This window comes from Acartia tonsa, chromosome 15 (genome assembly GCF_053477335.1).
Source record: "Acartia tonsa isolate MP-2025a chromosome 15, ASM5347733v1, whole genome shotgun sequence".
Taxonomy (NCBI): domain Eukaryota; kingdom Metazoa; phylum Arthropoda; class Copepoda; order Calanoida; family Acartiidae; genus Acartia; species Acartia tonsa.
The window spans coordinates 6,790,660-6,804,034 of NC_137274.1; the positions used below are offsets into that span (position 1 = coordinate 6,790,660).

Here is a 13,375-nt window from a genome sequence, read left to right on the forward strand (position 1 = left end):
CCCCCAAGCAAATTTTACCCCTGGGGTAAAAATTTTGGGAGGGGTAAAAAAAATTTGCAGCGCGCTTTGCGCGCCATTTTACCCCCCCAAAAAACGAATTACCCCCCCCACAATAAAAAGCTTGGACGCCCCTGAAAAAATCAATGAAATATTTTGCTTATTTGTCTTATTTACATAATTATGCTATGTTTTGACAAGTTACCTATAAGCAATCAATAAAAATTCTTGCTTGTTTGGCTTATATTTAGGGATGCATATTCTGCATAACTACTCTGCTAAAAGGGGGATTGGAGAAATAATGGGGGGGGGGGGAAATGTAAAATTAAGAGAACTAAAAACAGTTTTCCATTTTCCTCCCCTTCTTTGTGAAAAAAAATAAAAAATATGTGGGAGAGGGGGAAAAATGAATAAAATATAGAGTTCTTTAAATATTATTTTCATTTTGCCCCCTCCCCCCAACTTAGTGGAAAAAACTAGGAGGGGGGTAATTTGAAGCAGGAGAAAAAAATGAATCTTGTGCAGAATATACACCCCTGCTTGCATACCAATCAATCTAAATTCTTGCTTATTTGGCTTATATATCAATTAAAAAATATTTTGATAATCAATCAAAATTTTTGTTTATTTGGCTTATATACCAAATATTACAATTTTTGGATAATTTACTTATAAGTAAATAATGAATTTTTTAGCTTATTTTGCTTATATCCCAAATCATACAGTTTTTTCATAAACTACTTATAAGTAATCCACAAAAATATTTGCTTATTTGGCTTATATGCAAAATCATACAATTTTTTCATTATTATTTATAAGCAATCAATGTAAAGTTTGGCTTATTTGGCTTATATACCAAATCATACAATTTTTTGATAAATTACTTATAAGTAATCAATTAAAATTTATGCTTATTTGGCTTATATACCAAATAATAAATTTTTTTTTATAAATTACTTATAAGTAATCAATGAAAATGTTTGCTTATTTGTCTTATATACCAAATCATACAATTTTTTGATAAATTACTTATAAGTAATTTATGAATTTTTTTGCTTATTTGGCTTATATCCAAAATCATACAATTTTTTCAAAAATCACTTATAAGCAACTAATCAAAAATTTTGCTTATTTGGCTTATATGCCAAATCATACATTTTTTTCATAAATTACTTATAAGTAATCAATGAAAATTTTTGCTTATTTGGCTTATAAGCCAAATCATACAATTTTTTGATAAATTACTTATAAGTAATCAATGAAAATTTTTGCTTATTTGGCTTACATGCCAAATCATAAAATTTTTTCATATATTACTTATAAGTAATCAATCAAATTTTTTCAGACATATGTCTACTTGAAATAAATCCAATATATCTTTGACGATGGAAATTTGAAACCCACGGGTCAATATTTCTCAGATATTCCCCCTATCTACGAACGGTCCAAAGTCGTTGATAATAATTAGGGAAAGGGTTGAAAATGGACATGAAACAGAAATATTAAAATCTTTTCTAAATTTTTACGATCCTGAAAGTTAATATTTACTGATATTTTCCAATAAATTTTTTCGTTCCGTCAAAATTTGGAAAAATAGCCAATATAGCTGTCTAGAAAGAACATGAAACCTCTACACCTAATATTTTCTCAGTGTTTTTTTTTACTTTTTATACAAATTTTTTTTAAAAATTAAATATTGATGAGTTTTTTATTTTTATAGAATGAATTATAAAAAAAAATAATATTGGTTGATTGGTTTTTGTGATATCAGAACCATATTTTGTATCATTGTTGGGGATGTACATCAATTTATTGGCTATTGTCTTATCTCTTAAGATCCCTGATTTTTCTTACTTTTAATTTTTATTGCAAGATATTTTGACTTTTAGACTGACATAACCTAAAACATAAAAAGGGAAAGTCAGGAAAAATTATAACAAGGATTACAACATCCATAAAACCCTCATTTTGCAAAAGGATAAGGCTATAAGCCATAAAGAGAGGCGGAAAAATTAATATCCAGGGAGGGAGGGGACAATGAGCTGTTGATCACACTATTCCTATGTTCAACCCCTTCCTTTCTTTCCCCCCACCCCCCATTAATTATTTATGATGATGATAATCCCATTTTATGGGGGGGGGGGAAATGTATGACATGTATATACTCAGTCATGGAAAATTTTAGAAAGGATTACAAGATCCATAAAAGCGAAGCACTGATACAGTAGGACAAACGGATATTAACACTTGTATAGTGTCAGAAGAGTCGAAGCAAAATTGTAAGTCAATTTGTTAAAAAACTGCTTGATATCTCAAACATGCCTAAATTAACAAAAAAAGCTATCCATTTGTGACGGATGGAAGGACCAACCCTAATTATAGAAAAGCCTCGCCTTTAAAATGTCTAAGCTATGATGAACATAAGCCTCCCCCCTCCCCCCCCCCCAAAAAAAAAACAAACAAACCTAATAATAGACTTCAGATGGACAACTCATATCATATTACCTTAGATGGGGGGGGGGTGGAGGGGCTGTAGTCCTGTATTCTTTATATGAGATCTAAAGGGATAAGACAATGGCAGATAAATTGATTCACATCCCCAATGATCATACACAACCCCTTCTGTAAATTACAATTTTTAAAGTTTAATAATTATAAGTTTAACACATAATACATCTTAAGACAAAGATAATAAAAAAAACATGTATAGAGTCATGAAAAATTAAAAGTATATTTCTGTTTTCAATATCTATTAAAATGTTTAAGTTTTTAACCATGCATAATATTAGTAATGTTATAAGCGAAGCATCTCCCTAATCAAGTCCTAAAAATCTTATATGTCCTTATATCTATTTATATTCTGCCCTCAGTTCTAACACTCTACAACTTACAAGTAATTATAAAGTTTATTTGTCCTACCATTACAGAGGTTCGCTTTGATATATGTTGTCATTCTTGTATTAGTTCTAATTTTTCTAAATGTTAGCGCCTCTTCTTATTGTAGAAACTAGAAATCTTTCTCATTTGTATTTTGAAGCTAGGGAAATCAGAAAATTGCTTCAAAACATCCCAAGACCTAAACAATAAATTGAATTTTGATTGGTTGATTCATTTAATTTAGTGTCAAAATGTTTAAACACCAATTGTAATCTACAGAAGGGAAAATTTTGTATATCATGATTGGGGATGTAAATCAATTGTTCGGCCATTGACTTATCCATTTGGATTCTAGATTTTTATCCTTTTTCTTGAACTTTGTTGGTGTTCTCTTAAACCAACTGATTTCGGTTGGTCGCACTTTTGATTTAGGCTGTTTTAAAAGAATATAAAGATAATATTGACATATTAACTTTTTTATAATATAACTACATAGGTACTTATGTTGACATAGTACTGACAAATTTATTGCAGGGTCTAGACAATTATGAGATCTTATTGGACAATCACACATACATTTGCCTATTGTAGAAAAGGATATATACGTGGATATTATGACAAGGGAGAAATAGTGGTCTATTTAGATTGCTAACAGTGAACTCCCTTGGTGGTTAGTTCGATAATTCATTAGGAGGGGAGGGGATGGGGTAGGGAAGGGAAGGGGAAGGGAGAAATCATTACTTAGACTGCTGCGTAATTGCAACCTAAATTCAAATTAAAAAGCTGAAATGTTATATGAGTCATTATAAAAGGCTTGAAACAAGAAGGACGTGTCTATCACCCTAAAAATTAATCTGTTATGGGCTTTATGGACAAACAAAATTATATATAGAAACAAGGATGACAACATCCACAAAAGCGAAGCACTGAAAGTGTAGGACAAACGGACATTAACACTGATATAGTGTCAGAACTGAAAAATCAGAGTATAAATGTATAAGAGTAAAAGCAAAATTGTAATTAAATTTGTTGAAAAACTGTTTGATACAGGATAATGTTTATAGACATACTCAGATTTTTAGGAGGACCTCATTATAGTGTTGTTTCTCTTATAATATTGTACTTTGTTGTCCCAGGAATCATTATACCAAAAATCAGATCAATCGTATAATTAAATCACATTTGTTGTTAAAAAGTAGAAGAATTAACATGTTTGAAATGGACGTACTTACATTCTGGTAATGATTATAGAGTTTCTCAATCTTAACTAACTACTACAGAAATCACCATGCAAGAAATATATAGGACAATTCTAACATGCCTAAATTAACGGAAAAAGCTATCTGTCTCGGACAAATGGACCGATTCTAATTATAGAAAAGCTTCGCTTTTAAAAATCAACTGATGTTTAACATTATATTAAATTATATGAAAATAATTTTGTCTTTAAAGAAAATGAACAATAATAGTTATTTCTCGTATCGTATTATAAACGGCTTTCCGCGGTTATAGAATGTACAATTATAAGATTAAAACTCGGGGCTAGTTTTAATCTTATGATTGTACATTTCTATATTCGTAGAAAACTGGATATAATACGATGCTAGACATAGTTTTTTCGTATGGATGAGAACCGGTTCCTATCCACCGGATTCGAATGAATACAAGAAATTATATTAAACTAACTAAGAAGCATGGAAAAATAATCATGGTGATAACTTTAGTAGTTAGGTACGATTTAGAAAGCGTAGCAACTCTATAATCATTACCAAAATGTCCGTACGTCCATTTTAACCATGTTGATTTTTTTACTTTTTTAACAACAAATTTTTATGTGATCTAATCATCTGATTGATCTGATTTTTGGTATTTTGATTTCTGATTTTGATTAATGAAAAAAGCTATCCATCTCAGACGTACGGACGGACGGACGTACGGTTCAACCCTAATTATAGAAAAGCTTCGCTTTTAAAAATTTAAACTTATAAAATCATTAGATTAATTTAATATCCCTCCCATATTTCTTTACTAATACAACAACAGGAAGTTGAGGTTTTGATATGAGCAAGGGGTCCAACCTTACTTTTTATAAAGCAGGGCTTTTCTATACTTAGGGTCGGTAGGTCTGTCCTTTTAACATTATTCTGTATTTAACAGTTTTACAAAAAAAATAACGTATAATTTTGTCAAAAATAATCCAAAAATATTATGCTTAATTTGTTCTGACACTCTACAAAAGTTAATATCAGTCATTCCATTTTAGAGCTTCGCTTTTATGGTTGTTGTTATCCTTGTAATTTTCTCAAAGTAGATAGTGTAAAAAGTAATGATAAATAATTGGAGGGGGGGGAGCAGTATTTTTAATTATCCTATTATATAAAGTAGTAAGCATTTTTGTCTGTCCCGAAGGATCTCGCTAACCGCTGAACCGGTATTGTTCTCTTTTACAGTAAAGCTTCTTACAGGTCCTGGGAAGGTTTTAAACTTCCCCCCCAAAATATTATTTTTTTACTCTTTCAAAACTTAATATTAAAATGGGATGAGGTCGACTTTTTCCCCTTCTACCTTAAGTACCCCTAGAGGCTTCTAGGGGCGTAACCGCTAGTATATGTATATTGTAAAACTACAAAAACATGTGTTAGGTGTGATTGGGAGAAGGTTGGAACTTGCCCTGATTAGTTCTGCTAACAAAATATCACATAGGTTTTGGGGGTTGTTGATGGTGTCCCCCCCCCCCCACACAATACAAATAGCCTATAACCACCACAGGACCAGTAGGTATATTCCCTGAAGAGTAGAATCCAGCAGTTACAAAGATCTTAAGGGACAGACAGACAGACGTCATTCTACTTTGTATTGTAGATTGTGGGGGAGGAAAACTTTTACTTTTATTTATTATCCCTTCATTCTTCTGGGTTAGACTTAGGAGTTGACTTTCCAAACTTTCGAAGCTACTCTATATTTTGAAATGTCCTTCTGTCTTTCTATTTTTGGTGTTTATGGTCGGAATATCAAAATAAGCATAATTTAAATGTACAAGTGTACATCTAAATCACATTAAATGACCCGTGTATACATGTCATTCCCCCCCCCCCCCCCAAATAGACGTCATATTGTAATTTGATAATTATAACATGACCTCCCCTCCCCTCCCCCATCCTTTCATGCAATAATAAAAACAAGGTTGACTAGATCCAAAATCATTGATAGAAATACATACAACAAGATTATTTGTGTATTGTAGTTTAAGTTATTTAATCTAGAGAGTGACATATTCATAGAAGGTAATTTTGTGTATCATTGTTGAGGATGTACATCAATTTATTGGCCATTGTCTTATCTCTTAAGAACCCTGATTTTTCTTAATATTGATTGCAAGATATTTTGACTTTTAGACTGACCTAACCTAGTTATAGAGCAGCTGTGCCACTAAAAAAGGGGAAAACAATTAGTGAGCAAAACTTAAAAGGATTTTGTTTCTTGTAACTAAAATTTGTTAGGGGAAGGAGGGGAAACTTTCTAACTTACTAGTAGCTTCGTCCCATGTTCCTAGGGATATCTTATATTTTATAGAGAAACTAGCTTAAAACCTGACCATTGATATTATTTATCTTCTCAATATTTCAACTACATACTACTTAACTTTTTAATAGCAAAGCTATTCTACAATTCTATAATGTATAACTCCTAACATTCGTCTATAAAAAGGTTACTATTAAAGATTTATGTCGGATTTTTTTACGAAGATTTTCATCAAATATACTTTTCAAAGTTCAAAGAGATAGGGGACAATGGGATGTTTATTACACTAATCCCAAAAGTTTTATAATATTTTCTTATTTGATGGCTTAACAACATGTTACTTGTAAGTGCAGCGCTGCATCTACAAGTTACATGATCCGAAGTTTTCAATAGGAAGACAATATCATTAATGATCAGTCTACAATTTTCTGGTCTGAATTATTGCTCTATCCCTGTATCTTAGGAATGCAATCTTAGCATTTCTTGGGGGGGGGGGGGGAGGAGTTAAATAAACACTCACTCTCTCTCACTTCATACATCCCCCCCCCCTAATAATTCTTCCTATAGGACAATTTTTTCAATTCAAAGTTTTATGATAACGTTTACTTATTCATTGGCTTAACAACTTTGGGGACTTTAATGGTTTGTTCATTAAGTTGAGCATCAATCTTTGGGGATGTAAATAAATTTATCGCTCATTGTCTTATCACTTATGGTTTCCCTTAAACTATACGGGGACCTATATGAAGCTTACCTAAGATGGATAACTTAATTTTAAGGAAGCTGTTTAATGATTAACTGGCTAAACCTAATTATAGAGGAGCTTCGCTTCTATGAACTATATAAATGTAATATTTTAGATTTTATTGGCCTTGTTTCACCTTTTTTATTATTTTGTCAGAGAATGGTAGTAAACTGTAAAGTAAATCATATTCAATCGAATATAAGGGGGGGGGGTAAAATCCCTGTGAACACCGCACCCCCTATAATCCTTTACAATAGGAAGTTTAAATATGAGCATTTATAGAAACAAAAATTAACTTTTACCTTTATTTGAGACAATGTTAGATATACCCAATGATAATATTTAAAATCATCACTTGGTTGAAAAGTTAAGACACTGCTAGTTTTAACCAACCAATTGAAATATCCTTGTATTTATGTTTTGACAGGTCCTATACTCAATAGGCATCTATCATATATAATCTTAATAAAACAAATTTCATAATTTGAAGTGTTAAAAAACCTAAAAGTCTAATATTTGGTAAATTTTATATCGGAATTGTTTTAAATTTTAATATTTAACGAACTTAACTTTTGAAAGTCAAATATAGATTGCGTGATTTATTTCAGAAATAGAAATATACAACGTAAAAATTTATTATTTTTCAAAATCTAGTATTTATTTACGAAGCACTTCGTAAATAAATATTAAGAAATTTGAATATTTAGAAAAATATAAATAGGGAGCTATTTGTGAACGAACGGAGAGGGGAATAAATATCATATTCTTGAAATAGAATTCTTGGCGACGTTAATTAATATTCCCCAATTTCAATATTATCATGTCTCTAAATTCCCTTTTGATTTTTCTCGAAATACGATACGTTTAGGGTTTGGAATACTTAATATTTTAAATATGTAGTAGACACATCATTGAATTTTTTGCTTATTTGGCTTATATACCAAATAATACAATTTTTTGAAAGATTACTTATAAGCAATCAATCAAAATTTTTGCTTATTTGGCTTATATACCAAATCATGCTATTTTTTGATAAATTACTTATAAGTAATTAATGAAAATTTTTACTTATTTGGCTTATTTACCAAAATAAGCTATTTTTTGATAAATTACTCATAAGTAAACAATGAAAATTTTTGCTTATTTGGCTTATAAGCCAAATCATACAATTTTTTGATAAATTACTTATAAGTAATCAATGACAATTTTTGCTTATTTGGCTTATATGCCAAATAATAAAATTTTTTCATAAATTACTTATAAGTAATCAATCAAAATTTCTGCTTATTTGGCTTATATACCAAATCAAACAATTTTTTGATAAATTACTTATAAGTAATTATTTAAAAGTTTTGCTTATTTGTCTTATATACCAAATAATACAATTTTTTGATAGATTACTTATAAGCAATCAATCAAAATTTTTGCTTATATGGCATATGTACCAAATCATGCAATTTTTTGATAGATTACTTATAAGCAATCAATCACAATAAATGCTTATTTGGCTTATATACCAAATCATGCAATTTTTTGATAGATTACTTATAAGCAATCAATCACAATAAATACTTATTTGGCTTATATACCAAATCATGCAATTTTTGATAAATTACTTATAAGCAATCAATCACAATAAATGCTTATTTGGCTTATATACCAAATCATACAATTTTTTGATAGATTACTTATAAGCAATCAATCACAATAAATGCTTATTTGGCTTATATACCAAATCATCAAATTTGTTGATAAATTACTTACAAGCAATCAATCACAATAAATGCTTATTTGGCTTATATGCCAAATCATGCAATTTTTGGATAAATTACTTATAAGCAATCAATCACATTTGTTGCTTATTTGGCTTATATCAGCCAAATCTTCTCTTTTTTTCATAAACTGCTTACAGGAAGGAAGGGATTAATTATTACTCCTCCTTCTTTTTCTTAACTTCAACTTATATAAGCCACTTTTACTGTAAATGACTGAGTATTTATTTACTCCACCCTCTTTTATCTCACAAGTAAGAGCAAATTGTTGTAGAATGCTGATATAAGTAAGCAATTAGTATTCTTTATGGCTTATCAGTAATTTACCACAAAAATGGCACAATGGCACATTTAAGTAAGCCAAAAAAAATGTTAATTGCTTACTTACACGTTTTGAGATTACTAGGGTAACCTAACCTGACCTAAAGTAATAAACTAACCCATAACTAATTAAGTTTCCTTTCTAAATAAGAGAAGAGGGAATCAGGGTTAAACAGAGTAATTTGTGTCTAGGCAACCATTTGTTGCAAAGTTACTTGTCCAGCCACAATACACAACATTTTTTAAAGGAAAGAAATTGATTGTTTTATTATTATTTCAGTTACATGTAGTAGTGGATATGTGGATGGAAACACGGGTAAACTAATTTTGCATATCTCAAATTTAAATACAATAACATATTTTAAATCTATAAGATTTATTGTTGAATAAATGTTATTTTACTTATAAATCATTTTACTCAACCCTTAAAATGTTGTGCATATTCTCTGGTAAAGAATTTCTGACATAAAGTGAGTCAAGGTTAAATTTTGCTTTCTTTTTCATATTTCTGAAGGCCTACAGGATCATACCTAGAACCTGAAATTGGCTTGAATACCTTTTTCATATTTGGATGTACTACTATATTTTAGTATTTTGGTAACATAAACTGCTTTGTTTTAGTCAAAAAATATTTTGCCTGGCTGACCCGAACAGGTTTGCTGGTATCCTGTGCCTGCCAAGATGGAGATATTCAAAAAATTATGTTTTTCAGGGTTTTTTAGACCAGAAAATTTTTTTTTTACTATAGTAATATTATTTGTATTCATAATCTAGTCCTACTATATAAGTATTCATTTCTGAAATTTGACCAAGTATTAGTACTAATGATACATCTGAACATACTAGATATTGCATATTAATAATTACTTGTACTATTGTAAATTTCATCAGACAGTTTGAAATTGTCAGCGGATTTTTTTTTATTACACTAAAGTTCCTGATTTTTCTATTTATCCATTATAAATGTGAGCATAAATGGTTGTTTTAATAGATAAATTAACTTTTTTTGTTTTTTCCAACTTGGAATATTTCCCATTTAAATTTATTTAATTTTCATTGTTAATAAATTCTTAATTATTTTCAGGACATTGTTACAAAGTTTTAACTGATACAATGAGAACTTGGAATGAAGCAAAGTCTGAATGTGAGGCCCAGGGTGCAGAACTTGTCAAGTTCAAGTCAAGAGTGGCAATTTGTAAAAGGTTGGTGACAATTCTTTATGCATAAAAGAATTTTAGTTGGGGAGAGATAAAATTTGTCATATATCATTTGGATAGAGGGTAGCCCCTTATTATTAGCTTTTTCATTGATTTAGGCATGTTAAAATTGTCCTATTGACTTCAAATTTTGCAAGGTGATCCCTGCAGTAGTTAGGTACAATTTAGAAAGCATATAGCGGATGGCCGTACATTCATTTTCAACATGTTGATTTTTTCACTTTTTTAACAACAAATTTTTAAATGATCTAATTATCCAATATACTTGAGTTTTGGTATACTGATTCCTGGGACAACAAAGTACAATATTATAAGCAAAACAACTCTATTATCAAGTCCTAAAAATGTAAGCAAGCAAGTTTTCAACAAATCTAAAATGTTGCTTCAACTCGTTAAATCAACTTTTTATTCTGATTATTCAGTTCTGACACTATACAAGTGTTTATGCCCTTTTGTCTTAGCGTTTCAGAGCTTCGCTTTTATGGATGTTGCCTTCCTTGTTACCTCTTTAAATACAGAGGTACTAGATACAATGGGCGGAGGTGCTAGTATGAAATAAAATGACAAACAAACAGAACTTTAAAAAGCAGAATATTTATAATTAATATAAATAGTTGAATTAACATTTATAAGATTTACCTGTACATACCAACTAACCCCAGTTACAAAAAAGATTTGCTAAAATTTCTAATCTAAAAAAACTAGTATCATATAATCTACTTTGTTATATTATTATTTAGAGTTGATCAAACAGAGTGGAGTCGATAATCATATATTTCTTGGTGGTACTGATGCTCAACAGGATGGCACTTGGTTGTGGACAGATGGATCTCCAGGTATTATCTAAATGTAATTGATAGATGGATATATACAGGGTGTTTTTTTAATAGGACAAAAGTATTGCATGACTTTACCCGCTTACCATTGACAGAAATCAATAATTAATATCTTATTTTCTTCATTGGCTTTGGCTTATAAGAGTTTTCCATAAGAAAAAAAATTCAATTTTATAATCTAAAAGCCCGTTTTTTCATAGCATATGATTTTAGAACCCACACTAAATTGCAATGTTATCATTCTGACTAAATATTTAACTTTAAATGCAGCTAGCTCCCAAACGTCTGATAGCACAGTCTCTGTACACATATCATTAGAACTGGAATTAAAAGATCTAAAAGAAACAAGAAATAGTCAAGAACTAAGCATTCACAGGAAAGGCACAACACACCAAATCGCGCGATTTTTAAAACAATTTTTGCGCGTTTTTGATTTTTTATAATCAATTATTACAGATTTCTTTTAGATCTTTTAATTACGGTTCTGATGATATGATGTACTCTGACTGTGCTTCCAGCAGTTTGGAAGCCAGAAGCATGTACAGTTATTTATTCAGAATAATAACCTTGGAATTTGATATTGGTCCATTAATATTCCCAAAATCTTATGCTATGGAATAACAGGTTTTTAAGGCATTTTTTTGGAAAATCGCCGATTTTTTTTAATTGATTTTTTCCTATTAAAGAACACCCTGTATAATATTTCCTGATTAGCCTGAAACCTTCTTATTAGTCTTGGCCCGATGAAATGCTCCCTGAAAAATCTTAACGGTCATATACACTTACTGGAAGACATCCTGTTACTTTAGTATTTAGGATAGACAAAATTGGGTTTCTTTCTACAAAATCAATCCTGCAACTTAATTTTTAATTATATATTGCATGCAAATGATTTTAAATTTTTATTCCCTTAGAGTATTTGTATCAGGGATCGGAAGCCTCACGTAAGCCGCGTGTAAGCCTCAGTTAAATCGTGATTTTATCACTATAAAATTCAGCTGGATGTATAAAACGGCTCTTTAGCAGACAATCCTTCATTCTTAATTTTTTTTTTCTGCTCACAAGCAGGTTTAAAACTGAGGCTTATGCGCGGCTTACGTGAGGCTTCCGATCCCTGATTTGTATCACAGTTGGGGATTTGAATCCATTTACATAGAAGCAGAAATATAATCTATGATTACGGTTTTGACCCTCTAAAAAACGTAATCCACCATTCCACTTTCCCCTTTCTTGGTGATGATATCATCAACGCCGATACGATTTTTGAAATGTACCAATGTATTGATTTCCTTATTTAAATTGACATAATAGTAATGGTATATTCTAGTTATTATTTTTATTTTACATAAAGAATTTTAATTATAAATAGTATTTTATACATTCCTACGATCCACATAATATAAAAATAGTATGTATGATTTCATTTATGTCGATGTTAAAAGTGTAAACAACCATTCCAGTTTTGCCTCTCTTGAAAGTGGAATGGTACATTTCAAAAATCGTATCGGCATTGATGATATCATCGCCAAGAGAGGCAAAATTGGAATGGTAGATTACAAAAATCATACCGTCGTTGATGATATCATCACCAAGAGAGAGGAAAGTAGAATGGTAGATTACGTTTTTTAGAGGGTCAAAACCGTAATCATAGATTGTATTTCTGCTTCTATAAAATGGATTCAACTCCCCACCTGTATCACATTAAAGTTTTTTTTATTATTTAGTAACATTCTCTGACTGGTCTTCTGGTAAACCTGCTATTGGCACTAATTGGAACTGTATGGTGGTAAACAAATTTAAAATAAACTAGATACTTTAAAGGGACTGTGAACGATAAAATTTCTTATCAGGCTATCAAACCTTAACATCATCTCATTCATATAATATCAAAGATAGGGCAAAACTGTCTCTCGTTTCCTTAAAAAACGGCTTTTTCCGCCGATTTTTACTATGTCTAAAATTAGGGGGAAAATTTCCGGACTATATAAATGTGCAGTTAATTGTCTTTTTTTCCTTCTATAGCTAAAACTAAACTTTTTTACATAGTTCTCTATTTTTCCTAACGGTTAAGCTGAATTTTAACATAAT

The 13,375-nt window shown here is 30.2% G+C and overlaps 1 protein-coding gene across 1 annotated transcript; it reads left to right on the forward strand.

Moving 5' to 3' along the window:
* Positions 1 to 10,360: 10,360 nt before the first annotated feature.
* On the forward strand, positions 10,361 to 13,110 carry LOC145307580 (ladderlectin-like). The gene is made up of 3 exons (XM_080150034.1): positions 10,361 to 10,436; positions 11,192 to 11,287; positions 13,012 to 13,110. Exons 1-3 carry the CDS (start codon positions 10,361 to 10,363, stop codon positions 13,095 to 13,097), a joined length of 258 nt encoding a protein of 85 aa, XP_080006160.1. The 3' UTR covers positions 13,098 to 13,110.
* Positions 13,111 to 13,375: the final 265 nt, after the last annotated feature.